The sequence below is a fragment of the Arvicanthis niloticus genome, chromosome 21 (genome assembly GCF_011762505.2).
Source record: "Arvicanthis niloticus isolate mArvNil1 chromosome 21, mArvNil1.pat.X, whole genome shotgun sequence".
Taxonomy (NCBI): domain Eukaryota; kingdom Metazoa; phylum Chordata; class Mammalia; order Rodentia; family Muridae; genus Arvicanthis; species Arvicanthis niloticus.
The window spans coordinates 28,544,118-28,567,239 of NC_047678.1; the positions used below are offsets into that span (position 1 = coordinate 28,544,118).

The window sequence follows — 23,122 nt, forward strand, 5'->3', positions numbered from 1 at the left end:
CCTGGACTGGAGTTACAGGTGGTTGTAATCGTATGGATGCTGGGAACCTAAGTCCTCTGCAAAAGCAGCAAGCACTCTTGGTCATGTGAGCCTTTTCTTCAGCCCCTCCTTTAGACTCTACATCAGTACTTTATGTTAATACATTTGTGTTGTCTTGAAGTCCCTGACTGAGTAGAAACAAGTAGGTGCAGGCTGGACTACTCCCCGGTTCACCAGACTTGCACAAAATAGAGACAGTAACCTCCAAACTGCGAACCCTCCAGGGCTTGCACGGGGGTCATCTATGACCATCAAAAAACACAGGTATTTACATTATGATTCATAACAGTATAAAATTACAGTTACGAAGTACAATGAAAATTTTATGGTTGGGGGTCACCACAACCTGTTAAAGAGTGAACATTAGGAATGTCGAGAACTCTAGGGGAAACACTAGGTGCTTGGCCTGCAGCCTGTGGGATTCAGGTGTAACTCAGGCAGAGGCAGGCTGACTGTCCTGGCCTTGAACCTCTGTCTTCTTGTGTTCCTTCTCCCTGTCCACCCCATACTCTGAAGCCTAAGAATTTTCACCAAGGGAGACAGCTTTTGGAAAAGTAGCAGTGCCCCCTTGAGACTCCGTGAAGGCTAGATGTGGAATGATATGGTTGATCAAGTGGACACAGAGTGGAATTCCTGAGGCACATTCCTGTTCTGCTCTCTGGTGCAGTATCAGATACTGTTGTGCATGAGGATACAGCCATAAAGTCAACAGCTTGCTGGGTCAGGACAGAAGAGCAGTAGGAAAAGCACTGTGCCCACTGACTTGTCAGCAGTACAGACAAAATTGAGGGGGAGAATTATCAAGGTCTAGGATTTAGAATGGGGAGGATTTAACCTGAGCAATCACACGGGACACACACACACATACAGGGTGTGGGGAGGGATAGAGGAAGAGAGAGAATAAATGAATGAATAAATATGTGTGTTATGTGTGTAAATGCAGATACATGCTTGCCAAAGTATGCTTGTGGAGTCAGAGGCTGACTTCAAAGGTCAGTCTTTGCCATCCACCTAGTTTCAGATGGGGATCTCTCTCTTGTTTGTTCCTGCCTACTCCAACCTAGGTGACCAGAGCCTGGCCCACAGACTTCACAAGTTCTCTCCTTTTTACTTCATAGCTCCTGCTAAGTGTGAAGACAATGCTTTTGCAGTTTAAGTAACTGAGAATAGAGAATGTTTCTTCCCTCCCTTTCTCCTCTTTCTGTGTAGACCAGATTGTTCTCAAGCTTTTTGAGTTCTGGGGATTCAAGTATGAGTCGTGAAGCACACTTAGGAATGTTTATTGAGAAAAGTCCAGAAACAGTGAATGGGGCCTGTACTTTTAAAAGTCAGTGGTATTGTTTTTGCTTCCCCCTTCCAGATCAAGCACTGCACCTAGCAGAAATTTCACTACCTCTTCAAAACCATCCGCAAGCCCCTATTGCTCAGTGTCCGCCTCTCTCATTGCAAATGGTGATAGCACTAACAGCTCTGGGATGCACAGCTCCGGTGTCAGCAGGGGGTAAGAACAGGCGTTAACTGTGCTTTCCTTTCTCAGGAGTACCTGGGCTGCTCATCTGTGGCTAAGATAAAGCTTGTGGGATTAGAGCTGCCTGCCCGTGAGAGCATGCTGCATGTGGCTTCTCACTCCATTTCTATCTGCTCCTGCCTCCGAGTTCTGACTCTGGTCACTTGTCCTTTTGTTATCTGGTGTTTTTTCCAGTCTAAGCCATTGATAATCTTGAGGGCAGGGTAGCTGGTGCAGGGAGATGACAACATTTGTGAAGGGATGGGCTGATCAGATGGCAGCTGTAAGGGGACAGTTCTCAGTTCTGGTAGAACTCTGCTTCTCATCATAGCTGTGTTCCTTTCTCCATGAGTGTCAGGAACGTCTGCCACGAGGCATAAACAGAATAGAAGAGAGTGAATAGAGAAAGAGTAGATGAACACTCAGGTCCAGTCAAGGGTAGTATGGCCTTGTGGATGGTAGCACATGTAAGCTCTTGATCTTGGTACCTAAAATATTCTTTCCTGTTATCATCTGATAGCCTTCTAGAATGATATAAAATTAGTTGCCAAAGTCTAAAAGAAGAAAATTCAAATAGCATTTGTCCCTTTAAGGCTATACTTAGACCTGCTGACATGTCAAGGAAAGGTGGAGGGGTAGCTCTGAAAGACTAGAGAAGGAAGGGGGGTGTACATTCTGAGCCAGGCACAAATTCTAGATGCCCAAGCAGAGCTCCAAAAGTCATCTGAGGGAGTATGTACAGCACTTGGCTTTATTGCTGATGTGGGTTGTGTTTTTCAGTGGATCTGGCTTCTCTGCTTCGTATAATTGCCAGGAGCCCCCATCACCTCACATACAGCCTGGCCTCTGTGGACTTGGAAACCTGGGAAACACCTGCTTCATGAACTCTGCTTTGCAGGTAGAGGGGAGAGTTGTGAACTAAATAAAACTGGGGTTAGAGTTTGTGAATTGAAAAATTAGTCTTGGGGTTCCTCCTTCTCCACTTCACCTCCTTTTAATGCTTCAGAAGTCTCTGACAGGATATCTCCTACTGCCTGGTTCAGAATAACATCATCAGTGTTTGTGGTCCTAAAAAACATCTATTGTTTTGTTCATTGGTTGATATTTTTTTGACACACAGACTCTAAAAGGCAAGAAGGACTCGTGGGTGATTGAGGTCTTGCTTGGCATTCTCAAGCATGTTAGGCATTCTCAATGCTGGATTCAGTCCCTCACACTACTGCTACAGAGTTAAACAAAAAGCAGTGTTAGCATGGTAGTTTATGACTGTAGTCCCCGGACTAGGGCGGCAGGAAGATCCCAAGGTCAAGGATCAATGCCTAGACTACTAGGGAGATCTTATCTCAGAAATCTCTCTTTATTCATTCATCTTATGTTTATTAGGTAGATACTACGTATAATAGACATGGGCTACAAGGAGTTCAGAGTCCAGTTCCAAAATTAGGAGGTCATAGTCTAAAAATGTCAGTGCTGAAGCCAACTGCAAGTCCAAGGCTTCCTAAGAACGCTCTCACTTTTGATAATTTGCTAGAAGGATTTAGGATTTACTTAAAGCTATCATAGCTAATTCATGATAATTGTTTTTGATGAGGAAAGGATACAGATTAAAGTTAGTCAAGAGAAAATGCAAATAGAGTGACCAAGAGGTTCCAAATGAAGAACTCTGGTATGTTTCTAGATAGCTGTAATCCCAGGACTTGGAAGGCTGTGGCCAGATGATGGCCAAGAGTTTGAAACCAGCCTGGTCTATAAGTGTGTCAGACAGAAAGGACGTGGTCTCTACTTCCTGCTTCCATGCTGTCGGGAAGGAAAGGGTTGCAGGCTCTGGCTTTGTTCTGTTTCAGTGTCTGAGCAACACCGCTCCGCTGACTGAGTACTTCCTCAAAGATGAGTACGAGGCAGAAATCAACAGAGACAACCCTCTGGGGATGAGAGGGGAGATCGCAGAGGCCTATGCAGAGCTCGTCAAGCAGATGTGGTCTGGAAGGGACACTCACGTGGCACCACGGATGTTCAAGGTAGGTTGAGAAACCTTTCTCAAAAGAAAAGATTGTTTTTACATTTCTGTTTGTGTGTGCACACTCACATAGAGTTGTGCACATATGCATGTACCATAGCACACGTGTGACGTCAGAGGACAACTTGCAGGAATGGCTCTCTCTACCATGTAGATCCTGAGGGTCAAACTCAGATGGGCAGGCTTGGTGGTAAGCATCTTTATCTGCTGAGCCTGCCAGCTGGCTTCCCTTATCTGTCTTCGAGGGGAGTGGCTTCATATTGCACGAAGGCATCCCTTTGCTTGCATTTTGACCTAGGTGAGGATAGACTCTGAGGGGCGAGCAAGATGGCTCAGTGGGTAAAGGCAGGCCTGATGATCTCAGTACAGTTCCTAGAACTTGTGTTGTGGTAGAGTGAAATAGTTAGCTCTACAAAGTTACTCTTTGACCTCTCTCTTGTTCTGTACTTGTGGCACTCAGAGCTTATACTGTTGCTTATTTAAAAAAAAAAAAAAAGTATAATCTAAGACTTATGTCATCAGACCATCCTTTTCTTTCTTTCAGTGCTTTGAAGCTTTTTTTTGGGGGGGGGGGTGTTTGTTTGTTTGGGTTTTTTTTGTTGTTGTTTGTTTGTTTGTTTTTTTAATTGAGACAGGGTCTCATTATGTAGCACTAGCTATCATGGAACCCACAATATAGACCAGGCTGTCCTCAGACTCAGAGAGATTCAGCTGCCTTTGCCCCCAAGTACTGGGATTAAAGGTGTGTACTACCAGGCCTGACTCAGTACTACAGTTTTTGTTTGTTTATTTTGTTTTTCATGACATGATTTGTCTGTATATTCCTGGCTATCCTGGAACTCACTCTGTAGACCAGGCTGGCCTCAAACTCAAGAGATATGTATGCTTCTGCCTCCCAAGTGCTGGGATCAAAGGTGTGTGCCACCACTGTCTGGCCCCTATGTTTTAAACTAGACTAAAAAAAATTAGTTTTGACTGCTAAAGTGAAGTGAATGTTGTTCCTGAGTGATGTGATCTGGAATCCTGTGTCCCTGTGTCTCTGTGCTCTCAGTCAGGACCTCAGAAGGCAGGGATAGACTCACACACTCAGAAAGTGATATGAATGAAAGGCAATTCTTCTTTCCCTTTTTCCCTTTTTCCCTTTTTCCCTTTTTCCCTTTTTCCCTTTTTCCCTTTTTCCCTTTCTCCCTTTCTCCCTTTCTCCCTTTCTCCCTTTCTCCCTTTCTCCCTTTTTCCCTTTTTCTCTTCTGAGTGCTGGGATTAAAGGAGTGTGTACCACCCACTACCCAGTGAAAGGCAATTCTTACTTAGGTCGTCTCCCTCAGTGGAAAAAAATCTTAAGTGGTTGGTTAATACTGAGGACTCTCTTCTCTTCTTGGTCACATGAATTTGTGAGAAATACAAGGCAATGACTGTTATATACTAAATACATGCTAAATCATAAAAAATACTAGGACTGGATGGCAGCACCCTGGATTTGCCTCAGTGTACACAACTTACAGATAGCATTTGGGGTGGTATACTGATGGACACAGTTGGAAGCCACACTGTCTGCTGGTAGCCATTAGCCCAGGTGCTACTGAGCACGTGTAATGTGGTTGGTGTGACCAAGAAGCTCAAGTGGGCCTGGAGGGGTTGGAGAGATGGCTAAGAACAGTCAGTTAAGAGAACTGGCTATTCTTCTAGAGGATCCGGATTTGATTCCCAGGGCCTACATGGTGGTTCACCATCCTATATAAATCCAGTTCCAGGAAATCCATATTCATCTTCTAGCTTCCATGAGTATCATATAGGCAGATGGCAAAAAAAGAAAAAAAAAATCTTGGTGTTAGGGATTTAACCCAAGGCTTTGTTCATGCTTAGAAAAGGGAGGTAAGCTCTAACCCAGCTCTTTTCTTTATTTTCAACTAATTTAAATATAAATAACTTGTCAGTAGCTAAAATATTACATACCTCGGATGTAGAACACTGCTTGGCTTATTACAGGAGACTATGGGCCTATCCCTGGAGTTTCTGGTTAAGTGTGACTGGTGCTTTAGAGAACTTCTGTGCTGCAGACTGGAAACTACACTCCAAGGGCGGCTGGTAGCAGTGTCACTGGACACTCCAACCTAGGGAAGGGACATTAGGGCTCTTTCATTATGACTCCTGGATTGATGTGTATCACTTCCAAGGCTCTATAATTTAACTCTGTGAACCACAAAGAGACATTGGAGTGGGATTCACATCACTCCTTGGATCTATGAACTGAGTGTGTCCCCTCCCCCATTAGGATAATGGCCTGATTTCAGGCCTGTGTTTTACTTGGCTCTCTGACCTGAGTCATTTCTCTGGTGGTTCCGCATGTCCCGCTGACTGTAGACCTGCTGTTGTGGGCACTGTCTCTGGCTCTCCTGGTTTGCTTTTCCCTCCTTTACTACTTTATTACACTTCCTAATGGAGTTGCTTTTGTTGTAGACGCAAGTGGGACGTTTCGCCCCTCAGTTTTCTGGCTACCAACAACAAGACTCTCAGGAGCTGTTAGCCTTTATTCTAGATGGATTGCATGAAGACCTGAACCGAGTAAAGAAGAAGCCTTACTTGGAACCAAAGGATGCCAATGGGCGGCCAGATGCGGTATGATATTGAAGCTGTCTGCACAGTATCCCAAAGAGACTTCCTCCTAGTGGCAGCATGCGAACAGTCTTGTGGTGACATGGATGCATTCCTAGTCAGAAAGGATGCTAACTTTAGTTGCTTTCCTCCCAGTGCTCCAGATCAAACGTCCAGGGCCTTTTGAATGCTAGACTGGCCCACGAACTCTGAGCTACATCCCAGGCCAACTATAGTTACTCCTAGCACTTAGGGTTTCTTCAAGTTAGTTTAATATTGCATGGGCAAACCAGGAGCGAGTGAGCACTGAGAACTGTGACATGTTGACCATGTGTTCTTAGTACTGATACTGCTCTTACAATTCATCCAGTGTTCATCTGTGGTGCTGGCAATAAAACCTCCAGTTTTCTTTCTATTGAGCAAGTGCATACCATTGGGTTGTAGGTTTGGCCTACTTGTATTGTTTAGTTTGAAGCTAAACAATAAATTACTAAATTATTAAACAATAATTACTAAATTGCTCAGACTTGTCTTGACATCAGTCACTAGCTCAGGAAGACCTTGAAATTGGCATCTTTCTGCCTCACCTTCCCAAGTAGCCAGGGTTACAGGCCTGTGCCACTAGCCCAGTTTTTTGTGGGACAGGATCTCATTAGTAATCTGGGCTAGTGTCTGATTGTGAATCTGAGAGTGCCTAGTAATTTTGAGTCTTTTGCCTCCAAAGTATTAAAGTAGCTTTGTTTTTCCTTAATTATTAACATATCTGATTAAAACTAAATTTAAGACATACATATATACTTGATGCCTTGATTTCCTGGTACTTGAAAAGAGAATTTATTTTAGGGACCTTTTTGGATTGATATAATTGACATGAATGCTTTAAAGTAGCTTTTAAATCTTAAAGAAAAAAACAGTTAGCTTAACTATATCATGGATTAAAATTTTCCCCTAACAGGCTGAAGAGATGGCTCGGAGGTTAAGAGCACTGGCTGCTCTTCCTGAGTTCAAATCTCAGTAACCACATAGTAGCTCACAACCATCTATAATGAGATCTGGTGTCCTCTTCTGGCATGTAGGCAGAATGCTATATACATAATAAATAAATAAATTAAAAAAAAAATCTTCCCTAAGGCTAGGCAGTTATGTCCCATGCCTTTAATCCCTGCATTTTGGAGGCAGAACAAGGTGGATTTCTGAGTTCCAAGCCAGCCTAGTCTATAGAGCAGCTTCCAGGACAGCCAGGGCTATACAGGAAACCCTGTCTCAAAAACCCAAAACAATAATCTCCCCTGAGGGCCTTTAGATCATTAAAAACACAAAAGGATTGGTCTGTACCCAATTGGACCTATGTGCCTGTGGTTCTCTCAGGATCCCTTATTCTCCATAGCTTCTCTGTTGACATCTTAGTAAGTATGGTTGTGGTACAGAGCTAGCTTGCGGTGAGACTGTGGTACACTGAAAGCTCTCAGCTGTTCATTGTCTTCTGGCATTTTGGATTCCAGGAAAATGGCAGATGTTGAGAATCTCCTACTTAATCCTTTCTCTTTCATCTAGGTGGTAGCAAAGGAAGCCTGGGAAAATCACAGGCTGAGGAATGATTCTGTGATTGTGGATACTTTCCACGGCCTTTTCAAATCTACATTGGTTTGCCCAGAATGTGCTAAGGTTTCTGTGACCTTTGACCCATTTTGCTATCTAACTCTCCCACTGCCTTTGAAGAAGGATCGAGTTATGGAGGTCTTCCTGGTTCCTGCTGACCCTCAGTGCAGACCTATCCAGGTAACCGAATCCTCACCTCCATAGCACCCCTCACTGAATGGACTCTGGCCGTAGATGGGACTACTTTCTATTTGCCCCATGGGAAACTCCATTGACTGTCCCTGGGTCCCCTTGGGCTTGGTCTGTGTGTGTACCCTGGCCTCTCTCAGACCTCGGGACCTGTTGTGAAGGTCCTTGGCATATCTCTGTCACTTTGTCACTGTAAATTCATGTAGATGTAGTAACCTGCTTTTCCAGCTAGCAGTCCTTGACTGTTGGGGAGGATGCAGTAGAGTTTTCTTAAGTTTGTCTTCAAATCAGGTAGGAGAGCAAGCCGGACAAGAGGGTATGGTCAGTGGGCCTTCATATGTACCTCTGCTGGTGGCAAAGGCAAGGTGACACCTGCTGGATGTGGCTGTGCACACTGTTTCTCCTGGCACTCAAGGGAGGCAAAGGCAGCTAGAGCAGGTCTGAAGTTGATGCCAGCTTGGTCTTTGTGATGAATTCCAGGCCATCCAAAGCTACACAGTGAGGCTCTGTCTCAAGGGGGGAAAGAAAAAGGGAAGAAAGGTGATACATAATATTAAATGGCAGTTTATATGCTTTTAACATTTCTTTAAAGGAGGTACTGACCCAATCCAGAGGTAAAGGATACAACAGTATTTGGGAGAGAAGGCAGTGGCTGCCTGAATGTTGCAGTTATGCTACCACCAAAGACTTGGCTCTGTCAGCTGCCTACGTGACTCATGTGGGCCATGTACTGCCTCTGGAAGAACCCTATGTCCCTAGGACGTGTGTTCCCTTCAGGTCATTTCCTGACTCCTGTCACCTTGAGTGTTTCTCCTTTGCAGTACCGTGTGACTGTGCCATTGATGGGGGCCATTTCTGACCTGTGTGAAGCACTCTCCAAGCTGTCTGGCATTGCTGCAGAAAATGTAAGAGGGAGTCATTCCTGGGCCTTCCCACCATATGTAACTTGATGGTCCTTTGAGTTTACTCTCACGCTTTTGGGAGGTTGTTGTTACTGGACAGCACAAGTGTCTTGGGTACCTCATAACTCCTGCCTGGCCTTGCTCATGATCCCTTCCAGCACAGGGAAACACTGTATTTCTTCAACTGTGATAGTGATGGTGCCACCCAGTGTCAGAGGGACAAGAGTAGGGCTTGCTTTCATCATGATGTGGGTGTGCAGACTGGCTCTGGAAAGCCACTGGCTTTTCTAGGCCATGACCAGTGTCTGCTCAGCACTCACTTCTCACCTCCTGCTTGAGGGCAGATGTCATCTGACAGCTGTGCTACTGACTAACAGCTGCTGCTCCCTCTCTGTCCTGTCTGTAGCCTTAACTACTCACATGTTGCTTCTCTGTAGCCAACACTGAGCAAGGCGTTTCTGCCTGCTGTTCTGGGTTTTAGTCAGTGAGCAGGAGCTCTGTGAGCCATGCTGTCAACTTCTTGTACTCTTGATTCTTAGATGGTGGTCACTGATGTATATAATCACCGCTTCCACAAAATTTTCCAAATGGATGAAGGTTTAAGCCACATCACGCCTCGAGATGACATTTTTGTGTAAGTACTTAGCAGTTTCTGATACATGAGCAGAGGAGTACTGTAGAGACTGCTCTGACCTAGGTGCTTGTGTATATATGTCCTAGTACCTGGCCACCAGAGATGCATGGTCATGAAACTGGGCATCTGTTAGTATCAAGAACCTTTTGGCCCCAACACAACTCTTTGGTCAATAGATTGTTTGCTAAAAGGACTAATTCAGTGGTTCTGCTGTCAGCTTTCTTGCTCAGTAAGAGTCAGCTGGCCAGTTGGTAGTTGTACACACCTTTGATCCTGGCACTCACAGGAAGAGGCGGGAAGATCTCTTGAGTTCTAGGCCAGCCTGGTCTACAGAGTGAGTTCTAGGACAACCAGGGCTACACAGAGAAACCCTGTTTTGGAAAAAACCAGAGTCACAGTTTTATGAGAGGCCCTGTGGCGTGCTGCTTTGTCTTAGACAATCTCTTGAGGACTGTGGGTCTCACAGCACGAGCCCCTCGCAGTTTGCCTGGGCACACACTGCATGCGGATTTAGGTGCTTTCCCAACCTCCTTGGTGTAAAGGTAAACAGTCCTGTTGCTGGGGGTTTGGGACAGCCTAGTTTTGTCAAACGCTGGAATGCCCTGAGTGCCTCTAAGTACCGTCCCCAGAAGAGGAAATTAACACACACACTCTCTCTCTCTCTCTCTCTCTCTCTCTCTCTCTCTCTCTCTCCCTCTCTCTTAAACACATTTGTCTTCCATGTGTGAGAAAGTGAGTGACAGAATACAGAGATTGCACAGGTGCCACAGTTGAGTTCAGAGGATAAGATAAGGGAGTTAGTTCCCTGCTGCCTTAATAAGAGTCCTGGGATAGAACTCAGGTCCTCAGGCTGGACAGCAGGCAACCTTACACACTCAGCTACCTCCCATCTGACTTTATTTCCAAATACACTTTCTTTAAGAAAAAAAAAAAAAAAAAAAGCAATACACTTTCTGTGGGAATGACAATATCAGTATTAGGAAATCCAATTATACAAAAAATACTACATCTAGTCTGGGGTAGATATATTTATTTTTTGGTAACATACATTAAGTGGCACTAATTACACAGTAACTATAAGGTAACTAACATGAGAGCACAGAACTGTAACTCTGCCACAGCTGCGTGGACTTGGGCCTTTCTGGCTGAACAAGTTTTCAAAAAATTGGATGCCCACCCCAGAGCTCTGCCAATGGAATCTGTTAGAAAGTAAAGCTCTGAAGTAGTGACTCACCAGAGTTTTTGCAGCTGACAGAAAATGGGCCTTTTTTTTTTTTTTTTTGAGACAGGTTTTCTCTGGGTAACAGCCCTGGCAGTCCTAGAACTCACAGTGTGACCTGCCACCGCCTCTAGAGTGTTGGGATTAAAGGTGTGTGCCACCACTGCCTGTCACCTACCTTCTGAGATTGTAGGTGTGTGCTAACCACACTCAGCTTCATAGTTTTAACCATGATCCCTGAACATGGTGTCTACACATGCATAACTGAGAAGCACTGAAGCACCTCCCTAAAGCACATGCAGACTATCACTAACTGAGAAGGGTTACAGGACTCGGACCAATCTTTGGGAAATTAAAATTATTTTAAAAGTGAGTTGATTTCAGAGAGCCAGGGGAAGGGTAACCAAAGGACACCAGTGAGACAGCTTAGTAGGTAAAGGTACTTCCTCACAAGGCTGTAGACCTGAGTTTGGCTCTTCCTGTCCACATAGTAAAAGGAGAGAGAACTGACTCCACAGAATTGTCCTCTGACCTCCACGCATAACACACACACATAAAATGTTTCACAAAAACCTTCTGGAGCTTGAGATTTAGCTCAACAGTTACTGTGAGTACGGATCCTCCAGAGGACCAGCTTCAGGGTTTAGAACCTGGATCAGGTAGCTCATGATCACCTTGAACACCAGTGTCGGGGGATCTCCTGTCTTAGGCTTTTGAAGCCACCATGTGCGTGTGTATGGTGCATATAACTAACCCATGAAGGCATATGCACAAATGTCAATAAAAATAAATCTTTAAAGGATTTTTGTTTTTCCTGCGTGACTTCTAATCAGGACTACTGACCAGGCACTGGGGAAGAGTGCTGTTTGTGCAGTTTCCAAAAATGGAATCAGTAAGTTTGTGTGTGCCTCTATAAGGAGAGGGAAAGACTGCAGTCAGTTGCCACTAATTTTAGTAACATCTCCAGAATAACAAATGTTACCCCTAAGTCTCCTTCCTGATCATATCAGGTTGGTGCTATTTATTCACTATTTAAGACATAGATTTCAAAAATCATTTATTTAGTAGTTTGTTTGGCTTTCTCTGGATTTTTATAAAATTGGATATGGCTGGATGTGGGGGTGTTTACCTCTTTCCAGCATTTGGGAGGCAGAGACAGGTGGATCTATGGTGAGTTTGAGACCACCCTGACCAACACAACAAGTTCTGACCAGCCCGAACTACATAGTAAACTCTTTCAAAAATAAGAAGTGGGGAGGGTATAATTATTTTATTTTGCTTCAGTGATTTCGAACAACAATGGCAAATACTGGTTTTATAAGTTTCCCACTTGATGAGTCTTTGGCTGATAGTTTTGGGGTATATTCCTGTGTTGTATTTGCCTTTATTAGACAGCAGAGTACTAAGAACACAGTTTTAAAACTTGAGCTCTTAGCTGGGCTGTAGTGTCGAACACTTTAATCTCAGCACTCAGGAGGCAGAGGCAGGCGGGTCTCTGTGAGTTCAAGGCTAGCCTAGTCTACAGAGTGAGTTCCAGGACATCTAGGACTACACTGAGAAACCCTGTCTTGAAAAACCATAAAAGAAAATGAAACAAAAAAAATAAAACAACAGTTGAGCTCTTAGCAAGGCGTGGTGTCAGATTTCTATCATTTTAACCCTCAGGGACTAAGTCAAGACAGCCTCACCACCTTGCAGCTTCTATCTGTTTTGCTGACAGGGACCTGCTGCTAAAGGTTCCCTCTCTGACTCATGCAGGTATGAGGTCTGCAACACTTCTGTGGATGGCTCAGAATGTATCACTCTTCCAGTCTACTTCAGAGAGAAGAAGTCCAGGCCATCGAGTACTTCCTCTGGGGCTGTGCTCTATGGACAGCCACTTCTTGTTTCTGTCCCTAAGCACAAGCTAACCCTCGATTCTTTGTACCAGGCAGTTTGTGATCGGATCAGGTTGGTACCGGAAATGTAATTCAATTGTTATCTGAGATTAACGGGTTCAGCAACTTTAGTTACTTGTAGTTTTTCTTTTGATCCCATGTACTCACCTCTGTGAAAAAAGGAACTGTGCCAGCCCCTGGGAGGTCAGGGCAGGGGCTGATGGGATGGAGTAGCTGCCCCACATAAGTAACGTGCGCCAGGATTTGCTGAAGCTGCTGATTCCTAGGCTCTTATCAACTCTCTTAGGATGGAAAGTGCTGGACAGCGTTCAGCTGGAAGAAAGGAGGGTGTGCCTAGCATGCACAAGGCCCTGTGAAGCAGGCACGGGCACAGTGCACACCTGTAACCTTGGGACTTGAGATGAAAGTTATCTTTAAGTATAAAGTAAATTTGAGGCCAGCCTGGGAAACATAAAACCCTGTCTGCAGTCAAATCAAATAATGCACATGGCATTCCTAAAAGACTTGAAACTAGCCTTTCTTGGTATCTTTATTGACTTATAAGTTAACATCTGATCTCTTAGGTTCTTCTTAATTTCTTGAGCCATTACATGATGCTTGGGGATAACTGAATATGTGAGTTATGTGCTGCTTCATAGCTGTGTAGTAGAAAGAGTTAAATGTTAATACTAATAATCTTTTGTTTCGTTTTGTTTTAAGCCGCTATATAAAACAGCCTTTGCCTGATGAGTTTCTCAGCTCACCCTTAGAGCCTGGGGCCTGCAATGGCTCCCGGGGTAGCTATGAAGGTGAGCACTCCTGCTGTGGGGCTGCGGGGCTGGGATCACCTCATTGCTCCTGATCGTCGTCTTCTTGGGAGGTGTTAAACACATGGATGTATTTGAGTCTGGACTGGTAGAGGGTAGGGTCTCTCAGTCGTCATTAACCTTTGGACCTTGTAGAATTGTCGTAGACTCCTGCGGACACGTCGGGTTTTACCTCAGACACACTAGCCTGGAAGTGTTGGGGAGCAAGGCTGAGGTGATGAAGCAAAGCCAAGATGGGTTTGGTTTTACAGTGCTAGGAGTCAAGGCCAGACTGACACTGTGCTCTCTTCCCAGGCCTCCAGAGCCAGAAGTACTTCTTGTCTGTTAGCATTTACTTACCTAGCAGGAACTTGTACACACCATCCAGCATGGCTGGTGAGCCTTCAGTGACCCAAAAGGACAGATTTCCTGGCCAGCTAATCAGAAGGCTGAGGCCGCCTATCTCGGGCATTACTGACTTCCTAGGAAGCGACTGACTTCAGGTCATAGGAGAGAAGAAAGTCATGGCTGAAAAACAGTACAGTGGGTTCATTGCAAAACCCCAGAGGCCCAGAGGCATCCCTTACTGTGGCCAGGGGCTGAAGTGTCCCTTACTGTGGCCAGGGGCTGGAGCGCCTTCTTTACAAAGGCGTGTACCTAGTCTGCAGTGTAGTTGTGGAAGTATAGGTGATCATGTGCCTTTATTCCTATAAATCCATAAATGATCTCTAAGTTCTTTGGTTTTTGGTGAGTTTTTAAATTTTTTATGTATTACTCTTGTATCCATGTCTGCATGGGTGTGTGTGGAGGCTGAGGATTTGTTACTCTTGTATCTGGGTGTCTGTGTGACAATGTCTGGGTGTCTGTGGAGGCTGAGGGTTACCTTTTGGAGTTAGTTCTTCCCATCTCTTTTATGCAGGTTCTGGGGAGTAAACTCAGATCCCCACTCTGATCCAGCATGTGCCTTTATCTGCTGACACCCCCTCTTTTTGTCTCCCTCTAACCCAGGCTGGGCTAGAACTCACTGTGTAGGTTATGTTTACCTTTACTTTCCAATCTTCCCAAGCACTGGATTGCAAGATTTTAAATTTGACTTTAAGATTTTCTTTCTTGCAAAACTGCTCTTGGACACTGAGAGTTCCGTTTTAGTGCTTGTCTCTGTGAAGCTAATGATGACGTCAAGAGGAGGACATGTGATGTGCCGGGCTGCTGCTGAGAGACTCACTTAAATTCTCAGCCATGCTGCGGTGGTGGTGGTGGTGACGCACCTTTACGCCCAGCACTGGGAGGCAGAGGCAGGTGGATCTCATGAGTTCCAGCCAGGGCTGCACAAAAAAAAAAAAAAAAAAAAAAAAAAAAACAACAAACCCTCTCTTGAGAAAACAAAATAATAAATGCATTCATTCTCTGGTTGTCAGCTTTCTCATCATGGAATAAGATGCCTTGTCCATCCCTTGGGGTCCAGTCACATGCTAAATCAAGTGTCTAATAGCTATGGAGATCTAAATATAGGGGTGGATATACTTTAATATATACAACAAAATATATAAGGAAATAATAATGCACTTTTTAAGTCTTTGTTTATTTGTTTGTTTGTTTTTGAGACATGGTTTCTCCATGTAGCCCTGGCTGTCCTAGAACCCATTCTGTAGACCAGACTGGCCTCAAACTCAGAAATTCAATAATGTACTTTAGTATTAAACAAATGTTTTATGATTTCTTTGTGGGTGTGTTGTTTTGAGATAGGGTCTCCTGTAGCCCAGGCCAGCCACAAACTTGTCATGTGGTTGTACCTTACCTTGAAGTCCGCTGTCTTGCCTCAGCCTCCTGAGAGCTTGGATTATAGATATCACCATCCGTGGCTAAAGTGTCCTAACATTTAAATATGGGACTTACACAGATTGTTGTTCATGTGTATCAGGAGATGAAGAAGAAGAAATGGATCATCAAGAGGAAGGGAAGGAACAGCTTTCCGGAGCGGAAGGCAGTGGTGAGGACGATCAGGGAGATGACCCTCGTGAGACCACCCAAAAGGTGAAAGGCCAGCCGAGCCACAAGAGGCTTTTCTCCTTCAGCCTCGTGAACTCCTGTGGAACTGCTGACATCAACTCACTGGCAACTGATGGAAAACTGCTCAAACTCAACTGTAAGTGCTCACTCGGCCCTCTCAGGTAGACGTGGGGCACATCAGATCTCTCTGAGAATCGTGTTACCTGATGTTAACTACTGCTGTGTCAAGTGTTGACTCTTTATGTAGCTCTAGGGCCAGACATCTGAGTCTCTTGGAGAATGATTGAGGACACAGACACCTTTCAAAGGATTTTTATTTTATTCCCTTTGCTAGTGGAGTGGCAAGTTTGAGACAAGCCTCCCCCCCCCCCGCAACCCCCGTCTTATTTTTATGTGTTGACATTTTACCTACCTGTATGTCTGTGCACTGTTTGTACCTGGAGTCCATGAAGACCAGAAGACAGCATTGAATCTCCTACAATGGAAATGACTACTGTGAACCACCAAGTGGATGCTGGGACCTGAACTCTACAAGAGCAACAAGTGTTCTACACCATCTCTAACCCCAGGAGATTCTAACCCTAAGTGTCAGTTGGCCTCAGACTTACTATGTAGCTGATACTGGCCTTGAACTTCTGACTTTCTTGTCTATCTCTTGAGTCCTTAGATTTCAGGCATGTGCCACTATGCCCAGCTGTCACCTTAATCCTTGATGATCATGACCTCAGAAGCAAACAGGCTTCCATTCTCTGCAAGGCCTTTCCTCTGGCTCAGTGATTCTTATGGTCATGTTAAGAGCGTTCCTGTAGACTTGCTTCACTCATAAGAATAGGTGCATCTGTCTCTTTGTTCCATAAAAATAATTATATATGATGCATCTAGAGGTAGTTATGGATATCAGTTACATGGAGCTTTGTCATCAGGACAGCTGGGTGGGAAGAAGCATCTCTAGGGGTGTGGACATGCATCATGGGCAGGGCGGATGCTATACCCTTTGTGTCTTTCACCTTCTGCCATTAGGAAAGAAATTAACTAGTTATCAACCAGTTTCTCACTATCTCTGTCTCCCTCCCCTCCCTTCCCTTCATTTTAATTTAAAAACAATTTTTGTTGTTGTTTTTTTTGAGACAGGGTTTCTCTACATAGCCCTGACCTCAAAAAAATTCACATAGATCCACCTGCCTCTGCCCTCCAAGTGCTGGGATTAAAGGTGCTTGCCACCACTACCCAGCTTTAATTTAAAAAATTGTATTCTATGTGTTTGAGTGTTTTCTTGCATATATGTGTGTGTACTGTGTGTGTGCTGGGGACCTGCAGAGGAACTAGAGTTGTAGGAATTATGAGCTCCCAGCCTGGGTGTTAGGCACTGAACCCCAGTATTCTATAAGAGTAGTAAATGATCTTAACTTCTGAGGTATCTTTCCAGCCTGACCCATTTTTTTCAAAAATTTTTTATGTGAATGGGTGTTTTACCTGCATGTATATCCATGCACCATGTGAGTGCCTGCAGAGGTCAGAAAAGGGAGTTAGATCCCCTGGGACTGGAATTTCAGACCGTCAAGAGCCACTGGGTGCTAGTAATTGAGCCTGGGTCTTCAGGAAGAGCAGACAGGGCATTTAGCTGTTAAGTTTCCAGCCTCCTCCAGCTTTTTAAATGTTTCACAGATTTCCTTCCTAGGACTAGGGCCTGACCTCGGAGACTTGTACGTTCAAGGTGGAGAGGCTCTAGCACTCACTGTAGCTCCCTGTTCCCTTTATAAACAGTCACTTACTGTTTGTTTTTATTGCTGTCTGTCTGTCTGTCTGCTCACTACATGCATGCCTCATGTACACGGAGCCCAGAAGACATTGTCAGATCCCCAGAAACTAGAGTTACAGACTATTGTGAGCCACTGTGTGTGTGTTGGGAGCTAAACCTGGGTCCTCTACAAGAGCAGACAGTACTTGTAATCCCTGAGCCACATCTGCACTCCCATTTACGGGTTTTCAGAACAAACAACTGAGATGTCTTACAGAACTCTGAGCGGCTGCAGCCTTGTCCTCTCTGAGAGGGAGTGCCTTCTCTTTAGCTTAGGATCTGTTCAGTTCTAGTGAGCTGTTCAAATGTAGCTCTGGTTTGTGTCTTTGTACTCCAGAGTCAACCCTGTGTCCTTCCTCTGCTGCCAAGCATGTGGGCTTTTTTGTTTTTACAGAAGTTAGCCCATTAAATGACCTAACAACAAATTAGTGTGTATATATGTGTGTGTGGAGGCGGGGTGTGCAACATGGGTGCTGGATCCCTGGAGCTAAGAATCGCAGGCGGTTGTGAGCTCCCAGATGTGGGTATAGGGATCTGAACTCGAGTCCTCTGGGAGAGCAGCAGCTGCTGAGCCATTCCTGAGTCCTCAGTTACTTTTTTAGACAAGGTTTTTCCGAAGACCTGGAACTCACCAATGGGCCACTGGCTGCTCAGCTGTGCCTGTCCCCAAAGATCTACCTCTGCCTCCGTCTTCAGCACTAGGCTGTAAGCCTCCACCGCCTTGCCCAGCTTTTTTTGCTTGAGTGCTTGGATTGAACGTGGGTTCTTTGACTTGCTTAGCAGGCACTTCACTAGCAAAGCTATCTACCATTACAATTGGTTTGTTAGTTTGGTTTTGTTGTTGTTGTTTTGTTTTTCTAGACAAAATTGTTTGGTGTAACAGCTTTGGCTGTCCTGGAACTCATTCTGTTGACAAGGCTGGTCTCAATCTCTCAAAGCTCTGATTGCCCCTGCCTCCCAAGCGCTGAGACTAAAGGTGTGCACCACTGTGCCCAGCCCCTTTGGGTTTTTGAGACTGGGTTTTATGTGGTCCATACTGCCTGGTCTTGCATGATACTGTATAGCTGGTCCTGAACTCCTGATTGTACCTCTCCATTCTCAAGGCTGAGAGTACAAGCATAAACCACGCTCTCAGTTTAACTTGGCTTCCTTAATTCAGTCTTCCTTGCTGTCTATGCCCACCTTTCAGTGCCTTCGTATGCTTGCCAGTAGTAAACTCTTTACCTTTCAGGGATTTTTTTTTGTCCTGCCTGGTGTCTGTCCAGTGTTTGAAAACGGTTACTTTATCTGTTGTGTCAGATTTTCTTGTGGATCAGGCAAGAGGATAAATCTGCTCCTGATGATTTCATCTTGACTCTGTGTATGACCTGTCAGATTCTGGGGTTGGGGTTTGGGTTTATCCGTAGTATTAAGGAGACTTTGAAGCTTTGGGAAGTTGAGATTCAAAAAGGCTGACCCCAAGTTCTAGCATTGCTCTCCTCAGTGGCTGGTGGTGGGTGAGCAGGTGTGGTGCTGCCACCTGAGTGTGGCCCTTCTCAATCTGGTCACTTGGAGGGCCTCTCTTGGTGTTGGTCATTCCATAATGAGTGACACTATGGTCCCCTTCACAGCTCGATCCACACTGGCCATTGACTGGGACAGTGAGACCCGAAGCCTTTACTTTGATGAGCAAGAATCTGAGGTATGTCATTTGGGGTTTGTGGTCAGTGTGGTGTTTTAGTTTCTGCTCTGGAAATATATTGATATTCCTCTCATTGATTGGACAACTGTTAAAGAAATTTTCCTTATGACTTAAAATGAAAAGCACCCAAGATTGTCATTTTGTGTCCAGAGACTGCAGAAAATATGGTATATTCCAGGCAGAGAGCTTCTGCATCTCTTGAGCCAGGAAGATGCTTCTCTACCAGAATTCAACGCTTCTTTCTCACAGGCCTGTGAGAAGCACGTGAGCATGTCACAGCCTCAGAAGAAGAAGAAGGCTGCAGTGGCCCTTCGAGAGTGCATCGAGCTTTTTACCACCATGGAGACCCTTGGGGAGCATGATCCCTGGTATGCAAGTCCCCATTCTCTGAGCAGGGGACCTATGTACCTTAGGGTCTGAGGTTTGCTGGGAACCACCTATGTGTGCAGAAACCTCTTATTGTACCTGGACAGGTCATCTTTTTTTTAGCCAGACCTGTAATATATTTGTGTGTGTGACAGCTGTTTGCTGGATTGAAAAAGCCACTGCTCTGATGAGAAGGCAAGGGTTTGTTCATAAGTACTGATGTTGAGTCCCACCTGGAAGGATAGTTCTTGTGACTTCCTGCTGCCCTGGCTAAGTAAGTCTCTTTTGTCTTTAGGTACTGTCCCACCTGTAAGAAGCACCAACAGGCAACAAAGAAGTTTGACTTGTGGTCTTTGCCCAAGATCCTGGTGGTTCATCTCAAACGGTTCTCCTATAACAGATACTGGCGGGACAAACTTGACACAGTTGTGGAATTCCCGATCAGGTGGGTGTCTGCACAGGTGCTGATAAGGCAAGAAGATGCTGGGATTAGGTTGTATATTACTTGGCTCTAGGAGGTTGACTTGTGGAACAATCCCTCCTTCCCCTACTAGCGGGAGAAATTACTCCTAGAAGAGCCCTGCTGATTGTGTCCCTGCAGATGGGCTTGAATCCGCACACCAGTCTGTGGCCGGCTTTTCTGGTCCATCATTGCTGTCAGGAAACCTGGCTTCAGCCAGGGCAGCACAGGTGCAGTTCTGTTTCTCATTAACAGGGCGTGGCGACCAGGTAATAGCCTACCCAAGGGAACTGATCTTTGGCTGGGTGTGGTTTCCCATGCTTGTAATCTCTTGCTGAGGCAGGAGGATCACTGATTGAGTTTAAGGCCACCTTCGTAGTTAAGTTTACTTTTTGTTGTTGTTGTGTTTTGGGTTTTCGAGACAGAGTTTCTCTGCTCAGGCCCATTGTCCTGGAACTCACTCTGTCATTCAGTGCCTGTCTTGCCCCCTGACTGCTGGGATTGAAGCCTGTGCCTCAGAGCATGACTTTAAATTTTTACCTTTTCTGTATTTTTGAAAATTTCGTAATGGGCTGGTGAGACTAGACAGTTCATTGAGTGAGAATCCTTGACACATAAGCCTGCTGACCTGGTTTTGTTCCCAGACTGAGGGTAGAAGGAGAGAACCAACTCCTAAAATTTGTCCCCAGCTCTTTCTGCAAGGGGATTTCAGTACAGATCACAAGCAGAGGTAATCCAAACATAGCCAGCTTTTTGGCTCCCAACAACAATTTCTCAGTGTCAGCAAAAAGTAGTCATACACGATTAGGTTGCCCCCTTACTTATTATCAATTAAAAGGTGGAATAATAGCCTAGTCTGGGAAAGCAGCTCTTGCTGTCCAGGCTCTGCAAGACCATCTGGGGCTAGGGACATGCAGGCAGCAGTTGGAGAAGTTTGCAGTCTTTAATTGATTGGAAATCTGCTGGAGCAGATACATGTTAAGGACAGAAGGTAAAGCTAAGGAGTTTGGGGTAATGTTTTCTTAGATGTACATTTGAAACTTTTAGGTCCATGGTCCCAGTAGTTGGGGGCGGGCAGTCCCAAGACCAGGGAGAGGGGAAAAGATCCCACGCTCAGGAGTAGGCAGGTGAGGAAACAGGCTATTGATTGCTAGTACTTACCTCGAATACATTTGACCTGTGAGAGAGGTGGATCCAAGTTGATTCCCTGAAGCTTCCAAGAATTATTTTTTAAGTTTACAAAAAGGTGTTTTAGGTGTGTTACTATTACCACTGTATTCTGTACTGAAACCCATGTGGTAGAAAGAGCAGTTTACTCATACCTTTGAGTCATAGTAAAAGCTTGAGAACCCAAAATTATTATTTTTTTAACCCAGTTACTTACTGTGAGACACAGGTGATTGATGACTGACAGTAGTCACTATAAAGCAGGTATTTTTTTTTTCTTTTTTTTTCTTTTTTGAGACAGGGTTTCGTTTCTCTGTGTAGCCCTGGCTGTCCTGGCACTCACTCTGTAGACCAGGCTGGCCTCGAACTCAGAAATCTGCCTGCCTCTGCCTCCCAAGTGCTGGGTTTAAAGGCGTGCACCACCACTGCCCGGCTAAAGCAGGTTTCTTTACATAAAAGGATTGTAACAACTTACTTGAAACCTATTCTGTGAGTTTACCTCTTTTTATAGTCCGGTAGCAAGGTAAGCTGTCTTTCTCAGCTCAGAAAGTGAGGCCTGAGACCTCCTTTTACAGATGAAGAGAGCTGAGAAGCAGCTGAAGCCTTGGCTGCTGCTGTTACATTGATAAAGCTGTCCTGAGCCTAGTTGTCAGCGCCAGAGACATGAGGAAGCAAGAAGTACAGATCAAGCAGCTTCTAAATCTAAAAACGACAGAAATCAAGGCTACCTGGACAGTCGCCCTAGGTTCCTCCATGGTTGGTGGAGGGCAGCATGAGTCTTTAGCCACCAGGCATAGTAAATCTGACAGACTTTACTGTACAGTCCCCCTTGGGACTAATGTCTAGACAAAGAGTGGCAGCCAACTCCCGAATGACCTGCTTGTCCACAATTTGGACACTGTGCTGTGAACAGACAAGGTAAAGGGCAGTGTTTGGCCCAGTGGACCTCTTTGCTACATTTAAAGCATGCCTGGGTGGTGGTCTTCTGTGCCCTTCATCTTCTTGGGAGAAGATTAAGGACACTGCTAGGAGCTGACTTGTCTCTCTGTCATGAATAACAGTTTCATTAAACATTTTAAATACCATATTCTGCAGATCTCAGAGGTGTTTGAGGACCTTCTATTATCTGTATCTAAACAGACAAACTCTGCTTATCTCTAGTTTCTTGTTTTCTGCTTAACTTTGAAAACATATGCAGGAAGCTTATTCCTGTAATTAATTACTCCTTAGCATGATCACAAGTATACTTCTGAACACATTAAAGAATTGGATCATTCATAAGATGACTGATCATTAACTTTCATGTCTTAATTATTCTTAATACTTAGTAAAAGGTTATATAAGGTTACAATTTTGCAGCTTTATCTGTTTAGTTTGAGCCTTAAAAATTACAATTTTGAAACTGAAGCTCTATATAAAACTTTGAATCATAGATAAGGACCATAAGGAGGCTGGAAACTTTCCTGATCCTGAAAATGGGCACAGTAAAGAAACCAAAATAGCCATTCCATGGGTGAAAATTGTCATGGAATTTTTCATGGTTAAATGGGACCTTGAGAAGCAACTGAAGGGACCTAGAGGCTCTCATTGACTGTCACCAAGTTAACAGGCACCAGTCATGTCAGCGGCTTGCCTCACGTTTAAAACTTAACACGCTGTGGGTTGATGGCCACACTCACTCAAAATTAAATACACAATAATAGCAAAAGAAAAAATTTTTAAATACAGTAAAGCTTTCCAGGGCCTGTCGGACACTTAACTTACTGTGACCTTGGTTGCACTTTGGTCAGTCACAGCTTCCTCACTCAGGTGCTGAATTCCTCTTGGCATCACAACCCCGTGGGGATAGCCATGACAGCCTTCTCCCAGTTTCTACTCTGACAACGGTCACTCTGCCTTGTTCTAGTCTTCTCACATAGTTGAGTGTTCTGTGGGGTGAGAGGGGTTGCTGGATTACACTGACTTTTTGAGTTTAACATATTTATGGGCTACTATGTTTTCACTCAGAGCTCTGAACATGTCCGAGTTTGTCTGCGACCGGTCAGCAAGGCCTTACGTTTATGACCTAATTGCTGTGTCCAATCACTATGGAGCCATGGGGGTTGGTCACTGTAAGTATTGGCATCTGCTTCCTTCTGAGGTATGGAAATGCCCACCTACTGTTCCCCAGCCTCTTCCTAAATGCCAGGCACTACCATAAGCACCTGGCTTGGTTTTAGTCTCCCGCTTTGGGCTTTCTCAGCCCCTCTCTCCTCCCTA

General features: G+C 44.8%; 1 protein-coding gene across 3 annotated transcripts in view; it reads left to right on the plus strand.

Annotated features, from left to right (window-relative positions):
• The window catches only part of Usp4 (ubiquitin specific peptidase 4), a 41,803-nt gene that overhangs the window by 14,987 nt on the left and 3,694 nt on the right, over positions 1–23,122 (plus strand). For 2 of the 3 annotated variants that reach the window (XM_034483648.2, XM_076917384.1), the window contains 14 exons: positions 1,400–1,540; positions 2,327–2,444; positions 3,391–3,564; positions 6,021–6,179; positions 7,710–7,934; positions 8,765–8,848; positions 9,385–9,479; positions 12,457–12,648; positions 13,296–13,384; positions 15,303–15,527; positions 18,800–18,870; positions 19,120–19,238; positions 19,532–19,681; positions 22,871–22,974. In XM_034483648.2, coding sequence (XP_034339539.1) covers positions 1,400–1,540; positions 2,327–2,444; positions 3,391–3,564; positions 6,021–6,179; positions 7,710–7,934; positions 8,765–8,848; positions 9,385–9,479; positions 12,457–12,648; positions 13,296–13,384; positions 15,303–15,527; positions 18,800–18,870; positions 19,120–19,238; positions 19,532–19,681; positions 22,871–22,974 — 1,946 coding nt within the window. The remainder of the gene's footprint in view (positions 1–1,399; positions 1,541–2,326; positions 2,445–3,390; positions 3,565–6,020; positions 6,180–7,709; positions 7,935–8,764; positions 8,849–9,384; positions 9,480–12,456; positions 12,649–13,295; positions 13,385–15,302; positions 15,528–18,799; positions 18,871–19,119; positions 19,239–19,531; positions 19,682–22,870; positions 22,975–23,122) is intronic. The other variant, XM_034483649.2, reaches the window with a different exon arrangement.